The sequence below is a fragment of the Anser cygnoides genome, chromosome 37 (assembly GCF_040182565.1).
Source record: "Anser cygnoides isolate HZ-2024a breed goose chromosome 37, Taihu_goose_T2T_genome, whole genome shotgun sequence".
NCBI classification, from domain to species: Eukaryota; Metazoa; Chordata; class Aves; order Anseriformes; family Anatidae; genus Anser; species Anser cygnoides.
The window spans coordinates 741,399-767,655 of record NC_089909.1 but is presented as its reverse complement, the minus strand read 5'-3'; the positions used below and the strand labels follow the sequence as shown (position 1 = coordinate 767,655).

General features: G+C 60.9%; 3 protein-coding genes across 3 annotated transcripts; 2 read left to right on the top strand and 1 right to left on the bottom strand.

Annotated features, from left to right (window-relative positions):
- The first annotated feature begins 5,471 nt into the window (after positions 1-5,471).
- LOC136788465 (alpha-tectorin-like) lies at positions 5,472-9,667 on the top strand. Its single transcript, XM_066987014.1, has 3 exons — positions 5,472-5,857; positions 6,676-7,195; positions 9,558-9,667. The coding sequence occupies exons 1-3, from the start codon at positions 5,675-5,677 to the stop codon at positions 9,665-9,667; spliced, it is 813 nt and encodes a 270-aa protein (XP_066843115.1). The 5' UTR covers positions 5,472-5,674.
- A 250-nt stretch (positions 9,668-9,917) lies between these two features.
- On the bottom strand, positions 9,918-13,808 carry COX6B1 (cytochrome c oxidase subunit 6B1). The gene is made up of 4 exons (XM_066987034.1): positions 13,651-13,808; positions 12,424-12,531; positions 12,221-12,321; positions 9,918-10,143 (listed from the first exon to the last, which is right to left on the bottom strand). Exons 2-4 carry the CDS (start codon positions 12,527-12,529, stop codon positions 10,090-10,092), a joined length of 261 nt encoding a protein of 86 aa, XP_066843135.1. The 5' UTR covers positions 12,530-12,531; positions 13,651-13,808; the 3' UTR covers positions 9,918-10,089.
- A 2,089-nt stretch (positions 13,809-15,897) lies between these two features.
- LOC106049427 (rRNA 2'-O-methyltransferase fibrillarin) lies at positions 15,898-25,210 on the top strand. Its single transcript, XM_066987035.1, is given in 10 exon segments — positions 15,898-15,922; positions 16,831-16,870; positions 16,872-16,924; positions 17,587-17,739; positions 19,232-19,326; positions 20,467-20,637; positions 21,273-21,405; positions 22,586-22,698; positions 24,115-24,260; positions 25,093-25,210. Coding segments are annotated over 10 exon segments (936 nt in total). The 5' UTR covers positions 15,898-15,912; the 3' UTR covers positions 25,115-25,210.
- Positions 25,211-26,257: the final 1,047 nt, after the last annotated feature.

Here is a 26,257-nt window from a genome sequence, read left to right as displayed (position 1 = left end):
ATGTCAGAAGGGATCAGCTTGCCAGATGGTTGATGGTTGGCCCCAATGTGTGCAACTCAAGACCTCCATTCGTAGACCGTCTTGCAGGGACATCCAGTGTCCAAAGGGGACCACGTGCAAGATGACAGATGGGTGGCCGCAGTGTGTCTACAACCAACCCTCCTGCAATGACATCCAGTGTCCCAAGGGCACGGCCTGCACGATGGCAGAGGGTTGGCCCCAGTGTCTTCCCAGCCATCCCCTCTTCCGATCTGCATCGTGGGGTCACCCTGCTTCTGTCCCCCAAATTTCCACTGGGGTCTCCTCCATCCCCTCATCCTGCAATGGTGCTCACTGTGCTGCCACCCCTGGGTCCTGCCAGAACTTTGCCTGCAAGCCCGGCACCGTTTGCATGGTGGTGCATGGCCACCCCACCTGTGTCTCCCGGCCTTCGTGCAAGAACCTCCACTGCCAAGCAGGAATGGGCTGCAAGCTTCTCAACGGGTGGCCCCGCTGTGTCCGCATCCCCTCGTGCGGTGACCTGCAGTGCCCGAGCGAGATGGCGTGCCGGGTGGTGCGAGGCTGGCCCAAGTGCGTGCGGATGGTGAGGAGCGCGCCCGCGGCGTCTTGTACCGGCATCTCCTGCAAGTCCGGCACCACGTGCCAAGTGGTGGAGGGCGTCCCCCGCTGCGTGCCCCCAAAGCCCACGTGTGACACTGTGCATTGCTTGGAGGGGACCACGTGCCACATGGTGGAGGGCTGGCCCAAGTGCATGCCCAACCAACCCACCTGCAGCGCCGTCCGCTGCCCCGAGGGCACCACGTGCCAAATGGAGGGTGGTTGGCCAACGTGCATGCCCAACAAGCCCTCCTGCAGCACCGTCCGCTGCCCGGCCGGGACCACGTGCCAGATGGTGGAAGATTGGCCCAAATGCGTGCCCAACAAACCAACCTGCAAAGAGGTGCATTGCCCGGTGGGGACGACGTGCCAGATAGTGGAGGATTGGCCCAAATGCGTGCCCAACAAGCCAACTTGCAATGACATGCATTGTCCTGCCGGAACGACATGTCGGGTGGTGGAGGATTGGCCCAAATGCGTGCCCAACAAGCCATCCTGCAATGACATGCATTGTCCAGCCGGAACGGCGTGTAGGGTGGTGGAGGACTGGCCCAAATGCGTGCCCAACAAGATGTCTTGCAAAGAAGTGCGTTGCCCATCTGGGAGCACGTGCAAGATGGTGGACGACTGGCCCAAATGCGTCCCCAGCGAGCCATCTTGCAACGACGTGCATTGCCCATCCAGAACGACGTGCCAGATGGTGGAAAACTCACCCAAATGCGTCCCCGACAAGACATCTTGCAACGATGTGCATTGCCCGAAGGGGACAACGTGCAAGATGGTGGAAACCTCACCCAGATGCCTCCCTGTCTCGCAGCCCCCACTCGTTTGCCACATTTTGGGGCGCTGGCGTTACCGGGCCTTTGATGGGAAGAGCTACGGCTTGGCGGGGGCTTGCACCCAGACGTTGGTGAGCACCTGCGGCACCCAACTGCCCACCATCCATGTCACGGCGGGCGGCCAGTTTGGCGTGGGGCCGGGCGCCTCCTTCAGTCATGTCACACTCCACGGTGATGGCTTCGAGGTTGTCCTGCTCCGAGGCGAGGAGACGATGGCGAGGGTGAGTATTCGACAGTGGGTGGCACAAGGGGTGTGAGGGGGGTGTCCCATATTCCCTGGGAGGGAGCAGGGAGCCAGGCGTCTGGGGTCTCCCAACCCCCAGAACTCCAAGATGGGTGGTGGGCCCAGATGTCCAGGATCTCCCCATCCCATTTCCATCCCAAAGACCCCATAGCTTGGTGGTGGACCCAGGTGTCCAGCTCCTCCCCATCCCATTTCCAGCCCCAAGGTCCCATAACCAAGTGGTGGACCCAGGCATCCAGGATCTCCCCATCCCATTTCCAACCCCCAGACCCCATAACCAAGCGATGGACCCAGGTGTCCAGCCTCTCCCCATCCTATTTCCAACCCCCAGACCCCACAACTTGGCATCTAGGTTCACTCAATCCCATTTCCAAGACTGAGGAAGGGACCCAGGTGCCCACACCGCGGTTGCCCATCCAATGTCCTCCCTTACAGGTGGCCGGGACCCGGGTCCCCCTGCCCCTCTCGCTGGCAGGGGGCCGGGTGCGCCTGGAGAGAAGAGGGGGACAGCGGCGGGTTGTCACAACCATAGGCGTGCGGGTGGCCGTTGGTGGGGACGGCGCCGTGACGGTGACGGCACCGGCGACGCTACGGGGACAGCTCTGTGGGCTCTGTGCCCATCCTGAGGATCGGGTCAGCGAGGGACAGGGGACACAGTGCTGTGAGTGGGGCATGGGGATATTAATTAGGGACAGGGACCCCAGTTATAGGGTCTGGAGGGAGTTGGGGGGCTGGGATGGGGACAGCCAATGGGTTGGGGATGGGCTTTGAGTTGGGAATGGGGATGGAGAAATGGGTGAAGGAGGTTGAAGGGATGGAGAAATGGGTGAAGGAGGTTGAAGGGATGAGGAAATGGGTGAAGAAGGATGAAGGGATGAGGAAATGGGTGGAGGAGGTTGGAGGGATGAGGAAATGGGTGGAGGAGGTTGGAGGGATGAGGAAATGGGTGGAGGAGGTTGGAGGGATGAGGAAACGGGTGGAGGAGGTTGGAGGGATGAGAAAAGGAGGTTGGAGGGATGAGGAAACGGGTGAAGAAGGTTGAAGGGGTGGGTGAAGGTTGAAGGGACGGGGAAATGGGTGAAAGGCTGGAGAAATAGGTGAAGGAGGTTGAAGGGACAGGAAAAAGGGTGAAGAAAGAAGGATAACTGGATGGAGAGGGGATGGAGGAGGACTGAGGAACCGTTCTGAAGGACAACCCGACTAACCGCTGCTTCTCCTCTTCCCGCAGCCTCCTCCTGCTCATCCAAACACCCCCAGGAGCCCTGTGCCACCATCCCCAACCCCATCCCCAACCCCATCCCCGTCCCCGTCCCCAAACCCGTCTCCAACCTGGTCCCTAACCCCGTCCCCAACCCCGCCACCTGCTCAGCCCTGGGCATGGGCCACGTCCGCACCTTCGACCGCCTCCACCACGACTTCTCCGGCTCCTGCGTCTACCTCCTGGCCGGACTCTGCCCCGGCACCCAGGGCCCAGAGCCCTTCCGCGTCCTGGTGCGGGGCGGCCTGGGTGGCATCGCCGGTGCCGAGGTCCTCGTGCGCCGCACACGTGTGGAGCTGGAGCCCGGGCAGGTCACGGTGAGTAAGGGAGGAGTAGGAGCACGGGAATGGCGGTGTGAAGCTGGGGAGTGAGTAAGGACCGCAAGGAGGGAGTTGTGAGGATGGAGTAAACCGGGAGGAGAGGGCTGGATGCTGAGTAGCACTTTCTGCCCAAACTGGGATTAAGTAGGGATGTGTTGACTGACCAAGGGATGAGCAAAGAGGGAGTAGCAGGCGACTGGTGCATAAAGAGTAAAGACCAAGTAAATCCAGATTTTGCAAGGGGAGTAACAAATGAGTAATAAGCAACACATGAGTAGACAAGAAATCTGGGAAGCAGAAGATGTTAGCCAGCTCAGAGTTGCCCAAGGATGTGTAGGAAGTAAAGCATGAGCATTGAATGAGTAGTGAGTTACTAAAAGAGCAAGCCTGTATGTAGGATCTGGCTCAGTGTTGTCACAGGATGCATAGCGAGTAAAGAGTAAGCATGAGCAGCGAGTCAGTAAAAGAGAAAGCAGGGACATATTAGCTGGCTGGGAGGTGCTGGGGGGTGACATAGTGAAGAGTGAGTAGTGAATGAGTAGCAAGTGTGTAAATAATGGGTGAGAAGGTTGTAAGTAGGGAGATTTATTAGCTGGATGGAAGTGCTGAGTAGCAAGAGTAAAGCACAACTAGAGACTAGGTGGGTTTGGGCCAGTCCAGACCCTGCCACAAGCTGCTTGGGAGGACCAGAGGGAAAGTGGCGAGCAGGGAGTGAGTAGCAAGGGAGTAAACCATGAGAAGTCAGTAAGAGTGCTCAGCCCTGTCTGATTCCCGCTAGTAGTGGCCTTGGAGGACTGGTAGCCAGATGGTGAGCAGCAAGTTTGTAGCTTGTGAATGACCCAGTGAGTAAACCACGAGTAATGACCGAGCAAACCCAGAGTAGTGATTGAGTAAACTATGAGTAGTGATGAAATGGGCTCCAGAAGGGCTGAACGCTGATTCTGACCCCTCCGGGGGTTCTCTTTGTGCCCTGCGCTCCCCCCAAACAGGTGAACGGCGTACCAACCCTCCTGCCCCACGTGGCGAAGGCCTCAGCGGTGACCCTGGAGCCCCGGGGCTGGGAGGTGGAGGTGCGGACCCCCCGGGGGCTGCGGGTGGCCTTCGACGGGCACCACGGGCGGGTGAGCATCCGCGTGCCGGGCGCCTACAGCGGCCACCTCTGCGGGCTCTGCGGGGACTTCGACGGGGACCCCCGCAACGACCTGGCACCGGCGGGGGGCTGGCGGGTGGGGGACACATCGGGCTGCAGGGACGCGGCGGGGTGCGGGGACGTCGGGGGGAAGGGGCAACAAGATGTGGGGAGGGAGTGTGGAGTGCTGCTGAACAAGGAGGGGCCCTTCCGGCTCTGCCACGAGGCTGTTCACCCCGAAACCTACTTCCGGGACTGCGTCGCCGACCGGTGTCACCGCGAGGGGGTCTGCCGCGTCCTCGCCGCCTACGTCGCTGCCTGCCAGGAGGCCGGGAGGAAGGTTCTGGAGTGGCGTTCCAAGGGGTTCTGCTGTAAGTGGCTCATGGGGGACCCGGGGATAAGGGTTGGAGGGGGACACGGCCCCATAGAGCACCCCAAGAAACTACAAGTCCTGGTGGGATGGTGACATGGCCCCATAGAACACCCTGGAAATCCAGAAGTCCTGGTAGGATTGGGACACAGCCCCATAGAGCACCCCAGGACCCCAAAAATCTTGGTGGGATGGGGACACAACGTCACAGAGCATCCCAGTACCCCATAAATCCTGATGGGAAGGGGACACGGCCCCACAGAACACCCCAGGACCCCAAAAGTCTTGGTGGGAGGGGGAGATAACCCCATAGAGCACCCCAGGACCCCAAATGTTTTGGTGGGAAGGGAACGTAACCCCATAGAGCACCCCAGGACCCCAAATGTTTTGGTGGGAAGGGAACGTAACCCCATAGAGCACCCCAGGACCCCATAAATCACGATGGGATGGGGACATGGCCCCACAGAGCACCCCGGGAACCCATAAATCTGGTGGGATGGGGACACAACCTGATAGAGCACTCCAGGACCCCATAAATCCTGACGGGAAGGGGACATGGCCCCATAGAGCACCCCAGGACCCCCAAAGTACTAGTGGGATGGGGACACAACCCCATAGAGCACCCAGGAGAAGCTAAGCATCCGGGTGGGACCCTGGGCCCCCAGAGGGGACCGAGGACCTTCCCCCAACACCGCCCTCTCCCCACAGCCCCCCAGTGCCCCACGGGCACCCGCTATGCCATCTGCGCCCCAGGCTGCACCCCGGGGTGCCGTGAAGGTTGCGTGTCCCCTGATGACTCCCACGGGGGCACCCAGAGGTGCTCAGCAGAACCAGTGGCAGCACCGGCTACCGTGGGCACCCCGGGGACCTGCCGGGCCGTGGGGACCCAGCACTACTTGAGCTTCGATGGGGTGGCCATGGCCGTGGCGGACAACTGCTCCTATGTGGTGGCCCGGAGCTGCGGCCCCCCCGGCTCCCACCCTGCCTTTGATGTGACCGTCACCGACCCACCCCGGGGTGGCCCCGGCCCCCGCAGCGTCACCGTCACCGTGCACCAGCACCGCTTTGTGCTACGGGGTGGGCACCCCGGCATGGTGGAGGTGAGGAGGAGGAGGAAAGGGGAGAGCGGTGGGGATGGGCAAGGGTGGAGGGGGTGGAGAACGAGGTGGGGGTGGAGGAAAAATGGGTAGGGGGATGGACAGAGGAGATGGACAAGGCTGAGGGGGGAGGGATGGATGGATGAAGAACCTGGAAAGAGAAGAGGATGGTTGGGTGGAGGATGGATGGATGATGAAGAACGTGGAAAAAAGGGATGGAGAAGGGATGAGGTAGAGATATAGACACAGAAGAGGATGGGTAGATGGATGAAGAACATGGAAAAAGGGCTGGAAAGAGCAGAGATGGAGGAATAGATAAAGAGGATGGATGGATGGATGGATGGATGGATGGATGGATGGATGGATGAAGAACATGGAAAAAGGGATGGAGAAGGGATGGATAGGGAAGAAGATGGATGGATGGGTGAAGAACGTGGAAAAAGGGATGGAGAAGGGCAGAGGTAGGTGTATGGACAGAGAAGAAGATGGGTGGATAGATGAAGAACATGGGAACAGGGATGGAGAAGGGGTAGATAAAGAATAGGATGGGTGGATGGATGGGTGAAGAACCTGCAAAAAGGGATGGGTGAAGAACCTGGAAAAAGGGATGGGTGAAGAGCAGAGGTAGAGGGATGGACAGAGAAGAGGATGGATGAATGGATGGATGGACAGATAAAGACGAAAAGGGTTGGAGGAACAAAGTTGGGTGGATGAAGGAGGTTGGACGGATGGTATAACGACAAATGTCTGCTATGAGGACCAGGGAGGAGGACCGGGCACCTACTGGGTGCCTCCAACCCACCCCACCCCACCCCACGCAGGTGGACGGCTCCAAGGCGTCGCTGCCCTTCTGCCTGCAAGGCCAGGCCGTGTGCCTGGCACCCCGGGGTGCCACCACCCTCCTGGTCGCCGACTTCGGCCTCCGCGTCACCGCCGGCCCCGGGGCGGCGGTGGCCGTCACCGTGTCCTCGAGCTTCCGCAACGTCACCTGCGGCCTCTGCGGCAACTTCGACGGCCACCCCTACAACGACCACCTCCACCAGGCCACCACGGCCACGTGTCATCGTCCCTGCCCCGGCCCCGCGTGTCCCCCGTGCCGGCAGCCCCCCAAGAAAGCCTTCGTCCACACCGAGCTCTGCGGCGTCCTGCGGGACCCCCAGGGGCCCTTCGGGGGCTGTCACACCGCGGTCCACCCCAGGGTCTTCTTCGACGTCTGCCTCTGGGAGCTCTGCGAAGCCCCCGAGGACAAGGAGGTCCTCAGCGAGGTCCTGGGCGCTTACGAAGCCGCCTGCCGCCAGGCCAAGGTCCGCGTGGGACCCTGGCGCGTCCCCAGCGTCTGCCGTGAGTTGGGGACCGCGGGGACACGGAGTGGGAGGTGGCCACGGGTATTTTGGGTGCTCACCTTGGGGAGGTTCTTGTGTGGGACTCCCCCGTGGCCATGACATCCACATGGAGCCATCCATGGTGTCACCTACGCCTGGGTCCATCCACGACGTCCCCGTTTCCCCCCACCCCAGTGTCCCCTACGTGTCTGTCCACCCTCGACGTCCCCACGTGTGTCCATCCGTGATGTTCTCCAGCTCTCTGTCCAACCACAACACCCCTTTGTGGCCCTTCGTGATGTCCCCTTTGTGTCTGTCCATCCATGGTGTCCTACAACTGTCTGACCAACCGTGACATGCCTACGTGACCACATTGTCCTCTATACGTCCCTCCAAAACATCCGCCATCGATGTTCTCCACCTCTTGGTGTTCCTCCACGACGTTCTCCACCTCTTGGTGTTCCTCCACGACGTTCTCCACCTCTCGGTGTCCCTCTCTCCATCTCTCGGTGTTCCTCCATGATGTCCTCTGTCTCCTGGTGTCCCACCATGATGTTCTCCATCTCTCGGTGTTCCTCCATCCACGTGCCTACAATGACCTCAGCGTGCTCACCGTATCTTCTGTCTGTCCCTCCACGACATCAACCACCTCCGTCCCTTCACGACGTTCAACTGCGGCGTCCCCCGTGCTTGTCCAACCGTGACGCCCCCGTCTGTCCTTCCATGATGTTCTCCACCTCTCTGCCCACCTGTGACATCCCATGTCCGTGATGTCCCCGATGCATCCGTGATGTCCTCCATCTCCCTGCCCATCCATGACCTCCTCACGTGTCCCTCCACGTGTCCTACCCCCGATGTGTCCCTCCTCCAGGCCACGTCCCCACCTAATTCTCGTATCTCCTACAGCTCCGTGGTGCGTCGAGGGCTCTGGCTGCCGCCCCGGTGTCACCTGTGTCCCCCACCGAGCGCTGCTGCGGCGGGACCTGTCTCCAGGTGAGGGGGACGAGGGGGGGGGGGGGGAACGCGGTGGGGAGAGGGGATGGGGGACCACCAGACGGAGGAACCATTAGTGGAGGAGGAGGGGGATGGGAGATGGGTGGAAGGAGAGACCGTGGAAGAAGGATGGATGGTTGGGTGGACGGATGGATGGAGAAACCACGAAAGGATGAGTGCATGGTTGGGTAAATGGAAGAAGGAACCATGGAAGAAGGAACCATGGAAGAAGGAACCATGGAAGAAGGAACCATGGAAGAAGGAACCATGGAAGAAGGATGAGTGGTTGGGTGAATGGATGGAGAAACCACAGAAGAAGGATGAGTGGACGGATGAAGAAACCCTTGAACTTCTTTGATGGCTTCCCCGTCTATCTGTTCCTGGAAATACGGGTGGAGAAACCCTTGAAGATGGAGAAATGGAGGAAGAAAGCGTTAAGGAACAGACGGAGAACAAAGCCGTTCAGGAAAGCTAGGTGGAGGTGGAGAAACCTCCGGTGGAGAAACCTCTGAAGATGGATGGATGGATGGATGGATGGATGGATGGATGGATGGATGGGTGGGTGGGTGGGTGGGTGGATGGGTGGGTGGAGAAACCCTTGACGATGGGTGGGTGGAGAAACCTCTGAAGATGGATGGATGGATGGATGGATGGATGGATGGATGGATGGATGGATGGATGGAAGGGTGGTTGGACGGACAAACCATTGACGATGGATGGGTGGATGAGGTGGAGAAACCGTTGATGATGGAGACACCGTTGATGATGGGTGGGTGGAGGAACCTCTGAAGATGGATGGATGGATGGAAGGGTGGTTGGATGGAGAAACCCTTGACAATGGGTGGGTGGAGAAACCTCTGAAGATGGTTGGATGGATGGTTGGATGGATGGATGGATGGATGGGTTGGATGGAGAAACTGTTGATGATGGGTGGGTGGAGAAACCATTGATATGGATGGGTTGATAATGGGTGGATGAGGTGGAGAAACCGTTGATGACGGATGGAAGGATGGAGAAACCTCTGAAGATGGATGGATGGAAGGGTGGTTGGATGGAGAAACCGTTGATGAGGGACGGAAGAACAGATGGAGAAGCCGTTGACGATGAGTGGATGGAGAAACCTTTGATGAGGGATGGGGAGATGGGGTGGAGAAACCGTTGATGATGGATGGAAGGGTGGAGGAAGCATGGATGATGGGTGGGTGGAGGAACCGTGGATGATGGATGGGTGGAGGAACTATTGATGATGGGTGGGTGGAGGAACCATTGAAGACAGATGGATGGAAGGGTGGATGGATGAAGAAACCATCGATGACGGGTGGGTGGAAGGGTGGAGAAACCACCGCTGGAGGTGTCCTGACCCCGCGTCCCCCCCTATCTCCCCCCAGGCGCCCTCCTGGGAGCGCTGCCGCTGCGTGGCCTGGGCTTGACGCCGCTTCTCCCCGGGGTCCTGCCCCTGGACCTCCAGCCCCCCCGGCTCGGTCCCCTGGTCCCGTAGTGCCCTCGGGGACCCCCCCAGGGTGACCGAGCTGGGGTTGTCCCCCTCCCCCGCCCCCCCCCCCCCCACCTCGTAAATTTTGTTAATTAATAAAATTCCGCCTTCCACTCCGATGCTCCTCGCCCCGTTTTCTCCATCCCCACGTCCCCACCACGAGAACCTGGGGGGCCAGGACCCGTCCCCCGTGTCCCCTGTCCCGCCCCCCCTCACCGCGTGCGTCCCCCACCCCAAAAAAAAAACCCAAAACGGGCCAGTTCAACCCTTTATTGTCCACCGCCTCCGTGACAGCGGCGTCCCCTCCCTGGTGGCATCCGCGTCACCTCCTGGTGGTGGCGGTGGTGGCCCTGTCACCGCCCCCCCCCCCAGCAGTGACAACGGGGACCCAACCCCCCCCTCCCCGTACCCCCGGGGGTTGGAGAAGCTCAGATCTTGCCGGGGAAGGTCCCCTCCTCGCGGTACTCGTCCCACGTTGTCACCTGCGGGGGGGGGACACGGTGGCCTCGTGAGGGACACGGTGGCCGTTGGGGAGAACGTGGGGACACCACGGGGCAGGGGGGGGACACCATGGGGTGGGGGGAGGACGCCTGGGTGGACTTGGGGACGCCACGGGGGCCAGGAGTGTGATGATGCCACCAAGGGGACGTGGTGACCCCCCGTGGTGACCCCAAAGGGACGTGGTGACCCCAAAAAGGGACGTGGTGACCCCAAAAAGGGGACACGTGGGACGTGGTGGCCCCCTGGGGACGTTGGGGGGGGACGGGGGGGACACGAGGACCTCGTGCTGGTGGGGACACCACGGGGGGCCCGGGGACCCCACGGTGACGTTGCGGGGGACCTGAAGGACGTGGGGACACCAGAGGGACACCGAGGGGGGGGGGGGGGGGGCGTGGGGACACCACGGAGGTCCTGAAGGACGCGGGGACACCACAGGGACACCGCGGGGGGACACGGGGATGAAGCGCGGCACCCAAGGGCCACGAGGCCACCACGGGGGACCCAAGGGCCACGAGGGCCACCGTGAAGGCCACGAGGGCCACCACGAGGAAGAATCAAGGAACCCAAGCGACATCGAGGTGACGTAGAACCACCACGGGGCACCCAAGGGCCACCTGGGGGACCTGAGGACCCCCCCCCCCCCCCCGGGTCACCCAAGGGCCACCTGTGGGACCCGAGGCCCATGAGGCCACCATGAGGGCCACCACAAGGGCCACCAGGATGTAACAAGGGTCCTAAGTGGCATACAAACGACGTGGAAACACCATGGGGCACCCAAGGGCCATGAGGCCACCCCGGGGCACCAAAGGGCCACGAGGCCACCACAGGGCACCCAAGGGCCACCATGAAGGCCACAGTGGCCACCATGAAGGCCACGGTGGCCACCACGAGGGCCACGGGGAAGAAAACAGGGACCCAAGTGACATCGAAACGACATGGAAGTACCCCAGGGCACCCAAGGGCCACGAGGCCACCCCGGGGGACCCAAGGGCCACCTGTGGGACATGAGGACCACGAGGCCACCACGGGGGACCTGATGGACATGGGGCCACCATGAAGGCCACGGGGATGAAAAACGGGACTTGAGTGACACCGAAACGATGTGGAAACACCCCAGGGCACCCAAGGGTCACGAGGCCACCCCAGGGCACCCAAGGGCCACCTCAGGGCCATGAGGCCACCATGGGACACCCAAGGGCCATGAGGCCACCACGAAGGCCACCTTGAGGGCCACGAGGGCGAAACGAGGAACCCAAGCAACATCGAAACGACGTGGAAACGCCCCGGGGCACCCAAGGGCCACGAGGCCAGCATGGGACACCCAGGGGCCATGAGGCCACCACAGGACACCCAGGGGCCACGAGGGCCACCATGAAGGCCACGGTGGCCACCACGAGGACCACGGGGAAGAAATGAGGAACCCAAGCGACGTCGAGGTGACGTGGAAACACCCCGGGGCACCCAAGGGCCGCGAGGCCACCCCGGGGCACCCAAGGGCCACCATGAAGGCCACGATGGCCACCACGAGGACCACGGGGAAGAAACAAGGAACCCAAGTGACATCGAAACGATGTGGAAACACCCCGGGGCACCCAAGGGCCACGAGGCCACCACGAAGGCCACAGGGGCCACCTGGAGGACCCGAGGCCCACGAGGCCACCCCAGGGGACCCGAGGGCCACCCAGGGGCCACGAGGCCGCCACGAAGGCCACCTTGAGGGCCACGAGGGCGAAACAAGGAACCCAAGCGACGTCGAAACGATGTGGAAACGCCCCGGGGCACCCAAGGGCCACGAGGCCACCCCGGGACACCAAGGGGCCATGAGGCCACCACGGGACACCCATGAGCCACGAGGGCCACCATGAAGGCCATGCTGGCCACGGGGAAGAAACAAGGAACCCAAGTGACATGGAAACGATGTGGAAACACCCCGGGGCACCCAAGGGCCGTGAGGCCACCACAAAGGCCACAGGGGCCACCTGGAGGACCCGAGGCCACCCAGGGGACCCAAGGGCCACCCTGGGGTGGGGTGGACGTCACCGCACCGGGGCCACTCACCCAGGAGGTGGGGCAGATGGACTTGTAGACGCGGTAGTACCACTGGCAGGGGGTGGCGTCCGCCCCCTTGGCCGCCATCGCCTTCTCGCAGCGGTGGAAATCTGGAGGGAGGGGGGGGGAGGGGACAAAAGGGGACACGGGTGTCACTGGGGAGGGGACACGGGGGGTCCCCGGGGACACGGGGAGGGGGGGGAGGGGCGTACCCAGGTAGTTCTGCCAGCAGTTCCTGGTCTGGTTCTGGTTGGGGAAGCGGCTGTCGAAGGGCGCCGTCTTGTAGCGGTCCAGCTTGGCCCGGATGTCCTCCGCCATGGCTGCCCGGGGGGGGTTAATTAATTAATTAATTAGTTAATTAGCTAATTGGTCACTTAATTAGCGGCGTTAGTTAACGGCTCGTTAACGGGCGGGGGGAAGGAAGGGGGTGGGGAAGGGGTTGGGGAGGTTTGGGGACGTCGACGGCGGCCCCAGGAAGCGGTGATGGAACGCTGCTCCCAGTAAGGCGCTGGGAGCCCTCCCAGTGCTCCCAGTAAGGCTGCAGGGATCCCTCTTAGTGCTCCCAGTAAGGCCCAGTGATCACTCCCAGTCAGGCCCTGGGAGCCCTCCCAGTAAGGCCCAGTGATCGCTCCCAGTCAGGCCCTGGGAGCCTTCCCAGTAAGGCCCTACAAGCCCTCCCAGTAAGGCCCAGCAAGGCCCTACAAACCCTCCTAGTAAGACCCATTGATCACTCCCAGTTGCCCCAGTGCTCCCAGCAAAGCCCAGCTATCCTTCCCAGGGCTCCCAGTAAGGCCCTGCGAGCCTTCCCAGTAAGCCCCAGCGAGCGCCTAGTGCTCCTAGTAAAGCTAAGTCACCACTCCAGTATACCCAGTAAGGCTCAGCAATGCTCCCAGTGCTCCCACTGAAGCCCAATGATCCCTCCCAGTGCTCCCAGTAAGTCCCTGCAATGCCTCCCAGGACTCCCAGTAAGGCCCAGTCACCACCCCCATACACCCAATACTCCCAGTAAAGCCCACTGATCCCTCCCAGTGCTCCCAGTAGAACCCTGTGACCCTTCCCAGTGCTCCCAGTAGAACCCAGCTATCCTTCCCAGTGCTCCCAGTAAAGCCCAGCAACCCCTCCCAGCGCTCCCAGTAAAGCCCAGCGACCCCTCCCAGCGCCCCCAGTAAAGCCCAGCGACCCCTCCCAGTTGCCCCAGTGCTCCCAGTAAAGCCCAACAATCCCTCCCAATGCTCCCAGTAAGCCCCAGTCACCACCCCAGTCCACCCAGTGCTCCCAGTAAAGCCCACAAGCCTCTCCCAGTAAGGCCCAGCGGCACCCCCAGTGCCTCCACTAAAACTGAGCCCCCCCAGTGCCCTCCCAGTGCTCCCAGTAACCCCCCAGTGCCCTCTCAGTAACTCCCAGTAGCCCCCAGTCCCTCCCAGTTCCCCCCCCCGCACCAGCCGCCTCCGTTCCCGTCAAAGTGACTTTCACCGCCGCCGCTGCCCTCGCGCCGGAACCACCGAGACGCGACAGGAAGCGCAGAGCGCCGCCGGAAGTAGCGGCCCCTGCTCAGCGCGCAGAAGGGGAGGAGCCGTCGAGACGCGGCGGGTAGAGCGGCCTCCGCCGAGGGCGGGGCGGGAGCGGGGAGGACTGCGGAGACCATAGAGAGGAGGCGGGAGGACAGAGCGTCCCCACGGACGGGTGGGAGGGAAAATGGCGGCGGGGAGACCCCGGCGTTCCCCGATTCGCCTGAAAACGCCCCAAAACGGCTCCGAAACGTTCCAAAACACTCTCAGAACCCCTCGTAGCGCCCCCAAATAGCCTGAAAGTCCCCCAAATCCCTTATAGAGCCCCCAAATTTTCCTCAAATGCCTCAAAGTGGCCCGAATTTGTGCTTTTCTCCCACACAAGTCCCTAAATAAAGCCCCCCAAATCCCCATTTTTGTCCCCAAATATCCCCAGACCCCCCTAAATGCCCCATGAACGTCCCCATACTCTCTCTGCGACCCCTAAATGCCCCATCCCTTCATCCCTCACTCCAAATCCCCCCCAACTTGCCCCTAAATATCACCCCCAAAATGTTTGTTTCTGTCCCCATATTTCCCCTCAGGCCACCAAATGCCACATCCCTGACCCCAAATACACCCAAAAACCCCCGAAATGCCACATCCGTGTCTCTAAATCCCCCCAGAAGTTCCTAATGCCCTCTTTTGGTCCCTAAATCCCCGCTTGATGTCCCAGTCACCCCCAGGATCCCCCAAATATCTCATTTTTGTCCTCAAATACTCTTCAAGACCCCAAAAGCCCAATTCCCATACATAAATCCATACAGCTTTCCCCTCAAATACACTTTTTACCTCTAAATAACCCCACAAATCCTTCCAGTGTGAACTACCTATTTCCAAGGTGCCCCCAGGATCCCCTAAATATCTAATTTTTGTCCTCAAATACATTTCAAGACCCCCAAAGCCCCATTCCTATATATAAATCCACTCAGCTCGCCCTCAAATGCCCCATTTTTACCTCAAAGTAACCTCTCGAATTCTCCAAATATTAATATCTATCTCCAAAATATCTCCAGGACCCCTAAATGCCCCAAAACCTGTCCCTAAATATTCTCAGGATCCCCTAAATACTCTCAGGATCCCCCCCTTCAAATGTTTTCAGTCACACTCAGGACCCCCCAAATGCCCCTTTCCTGTCCCCAAATCCTCCCCCAAACACCCCCATATTCCCCACCCCTTTCCCCATTTACCCTCCAGGACCCCCAAATCCCACCCCAAATCCCCCATATTCTCCATCTCTTTCCCCAAATCCCCTCCAGGACCCCCAGATTCCCCATTCTTACCCTCAAATCCCTCCAACACACCCCCATATTCTCCATCCCTTTCCCTAAATATCCTCCAGGACCCCAAATCCCCCATTCCGGACCCCAAATCCCCCCCCAAACCACCCAAAATCTCCCCCAAACACCCCCATACTCTCCGTCCCTTTCCCCAGACACCCTCTAGGACCCCAAATCCCCCATTCATGTCCACAAATCCCCCCCAAATGCCCCATCCCTTTCCCCAGATACCCTCCAGGACCCCCAAATCCCCCATTCTTACCCCCAAATCCCCTGCAAAACACCCCGATATCCTCTATCCCTTTCCCTAAATACCCTCCAGGAGCCCAATTTCCCCCATTTCTGCCCCCAAATCCTCCATTTCTGCCCCCATATCCCCTCCAGGACCCCCAAATTCCCCATTCCTGTCCCCAAATCCCCCCCAAACATCCCCATATTCTCCATCCCTTTCCCCAGATCCCCTCCAGGACCCCCAAATTCCCCATTCCTGTCCCCAAATCCCCCCCAAACACCCCCGTATTCTCCATCCCTTTCCCCAAATCCCCTCCACGACCCCTAATCCCCCATTCCTGCCCCCGAATCCTCCCAAAGCCGCCCCAAATCCCCCATTTCTGCCCTCAACCCCCCCCCCCCCCCGCCCCTATTCCAGGGGTCTCCCCGTGGGCGGGGGGGGCACTATTAGGGCACGGCCGGGCGCTAGGACCCAGCAAGAGCCCGGCCCTGCTCGGTTACTTCCGCCCGGCTTTGCGTCGGAAAGGCTGTGGCGCATGCGCGCTGCCCGGAAAGGGGCGGGGCCTATCGGGTGACGCACGGCAACTTCCGGCAGTGGGAGAGAGCGCGCGGCGCGTGAGGGCCCGCGTGGAGCAGCGGCGGGATGAGGCCGGGTGGGCACTGGGAGCACTGGGAGGGACTGGGGGGAACTGGGAGGGACTGGGAAGGTCTGGGAAGGGACTGGGAGAGGCTGAGGACCATTGGGAGGGGACTGGGAGGGGCTGAAGGGCATTGGGATGGGACTGGGAGGGTAACTGGGGGTAACTGGGAGGCACTGGGAAGGGACTGGGGGGGCTGGGAGGCACTGGGAAGGGGTTGGGAGGCACTGGGAAGGTAACTGGGAGACACTGGGGGGAACTGAGATGTAACTGGGGGTGACTGGGGGTGGCTGGAGGGGCACTGGGGGTGGCTGGAGGGGCACTGGGGGTGGCTGGAGGGGCACTGGGGGTGACTGGAGGGGCACTGGGGGTAACTGGAAGGGACTGGGGGGAACTGGGAGGTAACTGGGAGGCACTGGGAAGGGACTGGGAGGTGCTGGGAGTGACTGGGAGGCACTGGGGGGGGATTGGGAAGGACTGGGAGGGGATGAGGGGCACTGGGATGGGACTGGGAGGGTAACTGGGAGGGAACTAGGATGTAACTGGGAGGGACTGGGGAATAACTGGGGGGGACTGGGAGGGACTGGAGGGGCACTGGGGGTAACTGGAATGGACTGGGGGGAACTGGGAGGTGCTGGGAGGGACTGTGGAGAACTAGGATGTAACTGGGGGGGCTGGGGGGCACTGGGAAAGGATTGGGAGGCACTGGGAGAGGCTGGGGGGCACTGGGAGGGGAACTGGTATGTAACTGGGAGGGACTGGGGGGCACTGGGAGGGTTTGGAGCGGCGCTGGGGGGAACTGGGATGTAACTGGAGGGGCACTGGGGGGAACTGGAAGGGACTGGGGGGAACTGGGAACCGGGAGCCCCCCGCAGCCGTCCCAGTGCTCCCAGTTTGCCCAGTAACACTTCTCTCTCCCGCAGGTTTCAGCCCCCGGGGGGGGCGCGGAGGCTTCGGCGACCGGGGGGGGCCGCGGGGGTGACCGGGGGGGCCGTGGGGGCTTCCGGGGGGGGCGAGGTGAGTGCCCCCCGTCCCAGTTCCCCTCCCAGTGCTCCCAGTAAGCCCAGTTCCCTTCCCAGTACCCCCATATCCCCTCCCAGTAAGCACAGTTCCCTTCCCAGCCCCCCCAATTCTCCTCCCAGTGCTCCCAGTAAGCCCAGTTCCCTTCCCAGCACCACCATCTCCTGCCCCAGTGCTCCCAGTTCTCTTCCTAGTCCCCCCATCTCCCCTTCCAGTGCTCCCAGTACCCTCGTTTCCCTTCCCAGTACCCCCAGTAAGCCCAGTTTCCTTCCCAGTGCCCCCTATTTCCCCTCCCAGTAAGCCCAGTTCCCTTCTTAGTGCCCCCAGTAAGCCCAGTTTCCTTCCCAGTGTCCCCAGTACTCCCAGTAAGCCACGTTTCCCTTTTCACTGCCCCCAGTAAGCCCAGTTTCCCTCCCAGTGCCCCCATCTCCCCTCCCAGTAAGCCCAGTTCCCTTCCTAGTGCCGCCCATTTCCCCTCCCAGTGCTCCCAGTAAGCCCTGTTCCCTCCCAGCCCCCCCATCTCCCCTCCCAGTGCTTCCAGTTCCCTCCCAGCCCCTCCCATACCCTCTCCCATTGCTCCCAGTTCCCTTCCCGGCCCCCCCAGATCCCTCCCAGTGCTCCCAGTTCCCCCCAGCGCCCACCCCCTCCTCTTCCCGCAGGCGGCGGTTTCAAGTCCCCCGGGGGGGGCCGCGGCGGCAGTTTTGGGGGCCGAGGACGAGGAGGCCCTGGACGGGGGGGCCGGGGGGGACGCGGAGGCCAGGGGGGCTTCAAGGGGGGCAAGAAGGTGACGGTGGAGCCCCATCGGCATGAAGGTAAGGGGGGGGGGGGGGCGATATATAGGGGCTGGGGGGCCGTATGTGAGATTTGGGGGGTGATATATGGGGGTTTTGGGGGGATATATGGAGTTGTGGGGCGATATGTAGGGGCAGGGGGGCGATACGTGGGGTATTGGGGGCGATATATGGGGCGTGGGGGGCCGTATATGAGATTTGGGGGGTGATATGTGGGGTTTTGGGGTGATATATGGAGTTGTGGGGCGACATGCGGGGTATTGGGGGCGATATATGGGACGTGTGGGGCGATATATAGGGGCTGGGGGGCTGTATATGAGATTTGGGGGGGCGATTTGTGGGGTTTTGGGGGCGATATAGGGGTTTTCGGAGAATATATAGAGTTGTGGGGCGATATGTAGGGGCGGGGGGCGATATATAGGGGGGGCGATATATAGGGGCAGGGGGGCTGTATGTGAGATTTGGGGGGCAATATATGGGGGTTTTGGGGGTGATATATGGAGTCGTGGGGCGATATGTGAGGTTTTGGGGGGCGATATATAGGGGCTGGGGGGGCAATATGTGGGGTTTTGGGGGCGATATATGGAGTTGGGGGGCAATATGTGGTGGAGGGGGGTGATATGTGGGGTTTGGTGCATGATATATAGGGTGGGGGGGCAATATAGGGGGTTTTGAGGGTGATATGTGGGGTCTTGGGGGGCGATATATGAGATGGAGGGGCGATATATAGGGGCTGGGGGGGTGATATATGGGTTCTTGGGGAGCGATATATCAGGGCTGGGGGTTGATATATGGGGCCAAGGGGGTGATATATAGTGTGGGGGGCGTGAAATGTGGGGCTTCGGGAGGCAATATAGGGGTTTTGGGGGTGATATATGGAGTTGGGGGGATATGTGGGGTTGGGGGGCGATATATAGGGGTGGGGGGCTGCATATGAGATTTGGGGGGGGCGATATGTGGGCTCTTGGGGGGCGATATATGGGGCCACGGGGGTGATATATAGTGTGGGGGGGTGATATGTGGGGCTTTGGGGGGCAATATAGGGGTTTTGGGGGTGATATGTGGGGTCTGGGGGGCTGTATATGAGATTTGGGGGCGATATATGGGGGTTTTGGGGCGATATGTGGGGTCTTGGGGGCGCTATATAGGGGCTGGGGGGCGATATGTGGGGTATGGGGGGCGATATGTGGGGTTTGGGGGGATATGTGGGGGTTGGGGGCGATATATGGGATTTCGGGGGGCGATATATGGGGTTTGGGGGGCGATATATGGGGGGGGCGATATATAGGGTGGGGGGGCAATTATGGGGGGGGCGATATGTAGGGGCCGGGGGGCGATATGTAGGGGCAGGGGGGCGATATACGGGGCTACAGGGAGCATATGGGGCAGTTTGGGGGTTTTGGGGGGCAATTTGGGGGTCAGTTGGGGGGGGGGGGGCAGATGGGGGTCTGGGGGGGCAGTTGGGGGTCCCATGGGGTGGCCCCCCCCCCAAATTTTGTCCCCCCCCCCCCAGGGGTGTTCATCTGCCGGGGGAAGGAGGACGCGCTGGTCACCCGCAACATGGTGCCGGGGGAGTCGGTGTACGGCGAGAAGAGGATCTCGGTCGAGGTGGGGAACTGGGAGATACTGGGAGGGACTGGGAGGGGGCTGGGGGGCACTGGGAGGGGGCTGGGGGGAGTTGGGGGGGCTGGGGGGTGCTGGGAGGGGGTAGGAGGCACTGGGAGGGGGCTGAGGGGAACTGGGAGGGAGCTAGGGGGAGTTGGGAGGGGACTGGGAGGCACTGGGAGGAAACTGGGAGGGGGGCTGGGGTTGACTGGGAGGGCCCTGAGGGCAACTGGAGGATGTTAGGGGCAACTGGGAGCCCCTTGGGTCAACTGGGATTAATTGGGAGAGCCCTGGGGTCAACTGGGAGGCCCCTTTGGGCAACTGGGATTAACTGGGCAGCCCCTTGAGCAGCTGGGGTCAACTGGGAGAGCCTGGGGGTCAAGTGGGAGGCCCTTTGTGTCAAGTGGGAGGCCCCATTGTGTCAAGTGGGAGGCCCTTTTTGTACTGGGGTCAACTGGGTGGCCCCTTTGGTCAACTGGGATTAGCTGGGAGGCCCCTTTGGTCAACTGGGATTTACTGGGAGAGCCCATTGGTCAACCGGGAGGCCCCGTCGATCAACTAGAATGAACTGGGAGGCCCCTTTGGTCAACTGGGGGGGCCGCTTTGGTCAACTGGGGGGGCCTTTTGGTCAACTGGGAGCCCCCTTTGATCAACTGGGGCCGCTTTGGTCAACTGGGAGGCCCCTTTGGACAACCGGGATCAACTGGGAGGCCCCGCTGGGCAACCGGGGTCAACTGGAAGGCTACGTTAGTCAACTGGGCGGCCCCTTTGGGCAACTGGGATTTACTGGGAGGCCCCAATGGTCAACTGGGAGGCCCCGTTGGGCAACTGGGGTCAACTGGGAGGCCCCGCTGGGATCAACCGGGGTCAACTGGGAGGCCCCGTTGGGGAACTGGGATTTACTGGGAGAGCCATGGGTCAGCTGGGCAACTGGGCGGCCCCGTTGGGCAACCGGGGTCAACTGGGCGGCCCCGTTGGGCAACCGGGGTCAACTGGGCGGCCCCGTTGGGCAACCGGGGTCAACTGGGCGGCCCCAACTGTTGGGGGAGGCAACCGGGGTCAACTGGGCGGCCCCGTTGGGCAACCGGGGGCCCCGTCAACTGGGCGGCCCGTTGGGCGCCGCTGACCCGCGCGCGTCCCCAGGACGGTGACAACAAGGTGGAGTACCGCGCCTGGAACCCATTCCGCTCCAAGCTGGCTGCCGCCATCCTCGGGGGCATCGACCAGATCCACATCCGCCCAGGGACCAAGGTCCTCTACCTGGGCGCCGCCTCGGGGACAACAGTGTCCCACGTCTCCGACATCGTGGGACCGGTGAGGGGACGCGGGGACGTTGTGGGGGACGCGGGGATGTCGCGGAGGGGGGCGCTTCTGGGGACGTTTTTATAGGGTTTTGGGTCCAGGGGACATGGGTTGGGGATATTGTGGAGGTGGCACCTTTGGGGACGTTGGTTTTGGGTCAAGGGGCACAGAGGTGGCATTTTTGGGGACATTTTTATAGGGTTTTGGGTCCAGGGGACATGGGTTGGGGATATCGTGGAGGTGGCACCTTTTGGGGACGTTGGTTTTGGGTCAAGGGGACATGGAGGTGACACTTCTGGGGACATTTTTATAGGGTTTTGGGTCCAGGGGACGTGGGTTGGGGATATTGTGGAGGTGGCACCTTTGGGGACGTTGGTTTTGGGTCAAGGGGCATGGAGGTGGCACTTTTGGGGACATATCTTTAGAGTTTAGGGTCAAGGGGACATGGAGGTGACACCGGGTTCCTTGGGGACGTTGGCCAACTTATGTCCCCAGCGCCGTCCCCAACCTTGGGCACCCCAAGCTTGGCAGATCCCCATCCCGAGATCTTCCCCCAACTTTGGGGGACCCCGGGGACATCCCCAACCTTGGGGACCCCAAAAAACGTCCCCGAGGAGGGTGGGTGACCCCCGTGTCCCCGTCCCCAGGAGGGCCTGGTCTACGCCGTGGAGTTCTCGCATCGTTCGGGACGCGACCTCATCAACGTGGCCAAGAAGCGCACCAACGTCATCCCCGTCATCGAGGACGCCCGGCACCCCCATAAGTACCGGATGCTGATAGGTGAGCCCCTTTTGGGGTGCTGGGGTGATTTGGGGGGATCCCAGAGGAAGTTTTGGGGTCTCAAGGGGGGTTGGGAGAAGATTTGGGGGGTTTCGTAGGGTTTTGGGGTGTTTGGGAGGTGTGGGAGAAGGTCTGGAGGTTCCTCAAGGTGTTTGGGAGCTGGTTGTGGGGGTGTCTTCGGGTGTTTTGGGGTATTTATTGGGGTCCTAGGAGATGGAGGATGGGTTTTGGGATGACTTGATGCGGTGGGATGGGTTTTGGGGACATCTGAGGGCATCTGGGAGAGGTTTTCTGGGGTGTTTTGGGCATTGAGAAGATGTGAGGTGGGTCCTGGGGAGTTTTGGGGGGTCTTTGGGAAGTCTTTAGGGGGTCCTAGGGAAGGTTTTGGGATCCTAGAGGAAGCTTTGGGGTCTCGGGAGGGGTTGGGAGAAGATTTGGGGGATTTTGTGGGGTTTTGGGGTGTTTTGGAGGTATGGGAGAAGGTCTGGAGGTTCCTCAAGGTGTTTGGGAGCTGGTTGTGGGGGTGTTTTGGGGGTCTTGGGGTGTTTTGGGGTATTTATTGGGGTCCTAGGAGATGGAGGATGGGTTTTGGGATGACTTGATGCGGTGGGATGGGTTTTGGGACATCTGAGGGCATCTGGGAGAGGTTCGTGGGGGTGTTTTGGGTGTCGAGAAGGTGTGAGGTGGGTCCTGGGGAGTTTTGGGGGGTCCTAGGGAAGTCTTTAGGGGGTTCTAGGAAAGGTTTTGGGGTCCTAGAGGACGTTTTGGGGTCTCAAGGAGGTTTGGAAGAAGATTTGGGTGGATTTTGCAGGATTTTGGGGTGTTTTGGAGGTATGGGAGAAGGTCTGGAGGTCCTTCAAGGTGTTTAGCAGCTGGTTCTAGGAGCGTTTTGGGGTTCTTGGGGTATTTCTGGGGGGTCCTGGAGAGCTGTTTTGGGGTCCTAGGACACACAGGATGGTTTTTGGGGTGCCCTGGTGGGGTTGGATGGGATTCGGGGTCACCCGCAAGAAGTTCTTGGCTCTTTTGGGGTGGTCTTTGTAGGCCTTGGCCAAGGATTGGGACCATTTGGGGTCATTTTTGGGGGGGTTCTGGGGAATTTGGGGTCATTTTTTGGGGGGTCCCGAGGAGCTCGGGGGCCTTTTGGGGTGGGCTTTGGGGGTCATTTTTGGGGTGTCCCCAGGGATGGTGGACGTCATCTTCGCCGACGTGGCGCAGCCCGACCAGTCGCGCATCGTCGCGCTCAACGCCCACAACTTCCTGCGCAACGGCGGCCACTTCGTGATCTCCATCAAGGTAACGAGCCCCCGCACCAGTACGCACCAGTAAGGGGTTGCTGGGAGCTTGGGGTCACCTCGAATGGGCCACTGGGGGCCACTGGGAGCCAGGAACGAGCCACTGGGGGCCAGTAATGGGCCACTGGGGGTTACTGGGAGCCTGGGATGGGTTACTGGGGGCCACTGGGAGCCAGTAATGGGCTGCTGGAGACACTGGGAGCCCAGGGTGGGCCACTGGGAGCCTGGGATGGGTTACTGGGAGCTACTGGGAGCCCAGGAAGGGTTGCTGGGGGACAATGGGAGCCCGGGATGGGTTACTGGGAGCCCAGGACGGGTTACTGGGAGCTACTGGGAGCCAGGCATGGGCCACTGGGAGCCCCGGATGGGTTACTGGGGGCCACTGGGAGCCCAGGATGGGTTACTGGGAGCTACTGGGAGCCAGGCATGGGCCATGGGGAACCTGGGATGGGCTATTAGGAGCCACTGGGAGCCCTGGATGGGTTACTGGGGGCCACTGGGAGCCCCGGATGGGTTACTGGGAGCCCAGGACGGGTTACTGGGGGCCACTGGGAGCCAGTAATGGGCTACTGGGAGACACTGGGAGCCCAGGATGGGCTACTGGGAGCCCAGGAAGGGTTGCTGGGGGACAATGGGAGCCCAGGATGGGTTACTGGGAGCCTGGGATGGGCCACTGGGAGCCTGGGATGGGCTACTGGGAGCCACTGGGAGCCTGGGATGGGCTATTGGGAGCCACTGGGAGCCCGGAACAGGTTACTGGGAGCCACTGGGAGCCTGGGACTGGTTACTGGGGGCCACTGGGAGCTACTGGGGGCCACTGGGAGCCCCGGACGGGTTACTGGGAGCCCGGGATGGGTTACTGGGAGCTACTGGGAGCCCTCCTGGGGCAAATCCCCCCTCCCCCCCCCCCCCCTTTAGCCCCAAATCCCCCCCATTTTTCCCCAAATCACCCCCTCTCCCCCCCCTTATTCCCCCAGGGGGGGTCTTTGGGCCCCCCCCCCAAAGTTTTGGGACCCCCCCCAAAATTTTGCCCCTCCCCCCATTTTTTTGGGCCCCTCCCCCCATTTTTTTTTACCCCCCCCCTTCCCCATTCCCCCCCCCCATTTTCCCCAAATCCCCCCCCTTCCACCCCATTATTCCCCCCTTAGGGGGGTCGGGGGGGGGTCTTGCCCCCCCCCCCCCAAAATTTTTGAGGCCCCCCCCAAAATTTTTGCCCCCCCCCCAAATTTTTGCCCCCCCCCCATGTCTTTCTCCCCCCCTTCTCTCCCCCCTCCCCCCCCCCCCCCCCCACCCACCTCCCTTTTTCCCCAAATCCCCCCCTTCCACCCCATTATTCCCCCCTTAGGGGGCTCGGGGGGGGTCTTGGCCCCCCCCCAATATTTTTGGCCCCCCCCCCAAATTTTTGCCCCCCCCCCAGGCCAACTGCATCGACTCGACGGCGGCGCCCGAGGCCGTGTTCGCCTCGGAGGTGAAGAAGCTGCAGCAGGAGAAGCTGCGGCCCCAGGAGCAGCTCACGCTCGAGCCCTACGAGCGCGACCACGCCGTGGTGGTGGGCGTCTACAGGTGGGACTGGGAGCCACTGGGAGGGACTGGGGAGGGATGGAAGGGGACTGGGAGCGACTGGGAGTGGACTGGGAGCAACTGGGAAGGATTGAGAGGGGACTGGGAGCAACTGGGAGTGACTGGGAGCGACTGGGAGGGGGCTGGAAGTGACTGGGAAGGATTGAGAGAGGAAGGATTGAGAGGGGGCTGGGAGTGACTGGGAAGGATTGAGAGGGGATTGGGGGGGACTGGGAGTGGACTGGGAGCAACTGGGAGTTGAGAGGGGACTGGGAGCAACTGGGAGTGGGGAGCAACTGGGAAGGATTGAGAGGGGGCTGGGAGTGACTGGGAAGGATTGAGAGGACTGGGGGGGAACTGGGAGGGGACTGGGTGTTACTGGGAGGAGACTGGGAGCAACTGGGAGGGGACTGGAGTCGACTGGGAGCAACTGGGAAGGACTGGGAGGGGACTGGGAGCAACTGGGAGGGGACTGGTGTCGAGTGGGAGTTACTGGGAGGGGACTGGGAGCTACTGGGAGTGGCTGGGAGGGGACTGGGTGTTACTGGGAGGAGACTGGGAGCAACTGGGAGGGGACTGGAGTCGACTGGGAGCAACTGGGAAAGACTGGGAGGGGACTGGGAGCAACTGGGAGGGGACTGGTGTCGAGTGGGAGTTACTGGGAGGGGACTGGGAGCTACTGGGAGTGGCTGGGAGGAGACTGGGAGCAACTGGGAGTTACTGGGAGGGGACTGGGAGGAACTGGGAGGGGACTGGGAGTTACTGGGAGGGGACTGGGAGGAGACTGGGAGGACTGGGAGGTGAGGGGGGCTGACCCTGTCCCCTCTGTCCCCAGGCCCCCCCCCAAGCAGAAGTGACCCCGGGGACGTCGCCCCCGCCCCGCGTTTCGGGGCAAATTCTCGCGGTTTTGGGTTTTCGGGGATGGGTTTTTATTAAAAGAGAGGCAAAAAGGAGGCGGGCTCGTTAATTAACCCCCGGGGGGGGGGGATTAATTAGTTGGGGGGGTAATTAACCTTTGGGGGGGCAAGTTAATTAGCTGGGGGGGTAATTAATTACTTGGGGGGGTAATTAACCTTAGGGGGGGCAAATTAATTAGCTGGGGGGTAATTAATTACTTGGGGGGTAATTAACCTTATGGGGGCAAATTAATTAGCTGGGGGAGTAATTAATTACTTGGGGGTAATTAACCTTATGGGGGGCAAATTAATTAGCTGGGGGGGTAATTAACCCCGGGGGAGGAGCAAATTAATTAGCTGGGGGGTAATTAACCTTATGGGGGGGCAGATTAAATAATTTGGGGGGGGGTAATTAGCAGTATGGGGGGTAATTAACCCCAGAGGGGATAGATTAATTAGCTGGGGGGTAATTAACCCTATGGGGGGCGGACTAATTAGCTGGGGGGGTAATTAACACTATGGGGGGCAGATTAATTAACTGGGAGAGGCTAATTAATTACTTGGGGTAATTAACCCTATGAGGGGCAGATTAATTAGCTGGGGGGGTAATTAACCCTATGGGGGAGGGAATTAACCCCTGGGAGGGGTAGATTAATTAGCTGGGGAGGGGGTAATTAACCCCTGGGGGGGCAAGTTAATTAGCTGGGGGGGTAATTAATTACTTAGGGGAGTAATTAACCTTATGGGGGACAAATTAATTAGCTGGGGGGTAATTAATTACTTGGGGGGGTAATTAACCTTATGGGGGACAAATTAATTAGCTGGGGGGGTAATTAACACTATGGGGGGCAGATTAATTAACAGGGAGGGGCTAATTAATTACTTGGGGGGGTAATTAACCCCTGGGAGGGGTAGATTAATTAGCTGGGGGGATAATTAATACTATGGGGTGGGAGATTAATTAGCTGGGGGGCGTAATTAATCTATTGGGGGGGCAGATTAATTAGCTGGGGGGGGTAATTAATCTATGGGGGGAGATTAATTGATTAATTAGCCCCAATGGGGGGGTAATTAATCTATGGGGGGGGCAAATTAATTAGCTGG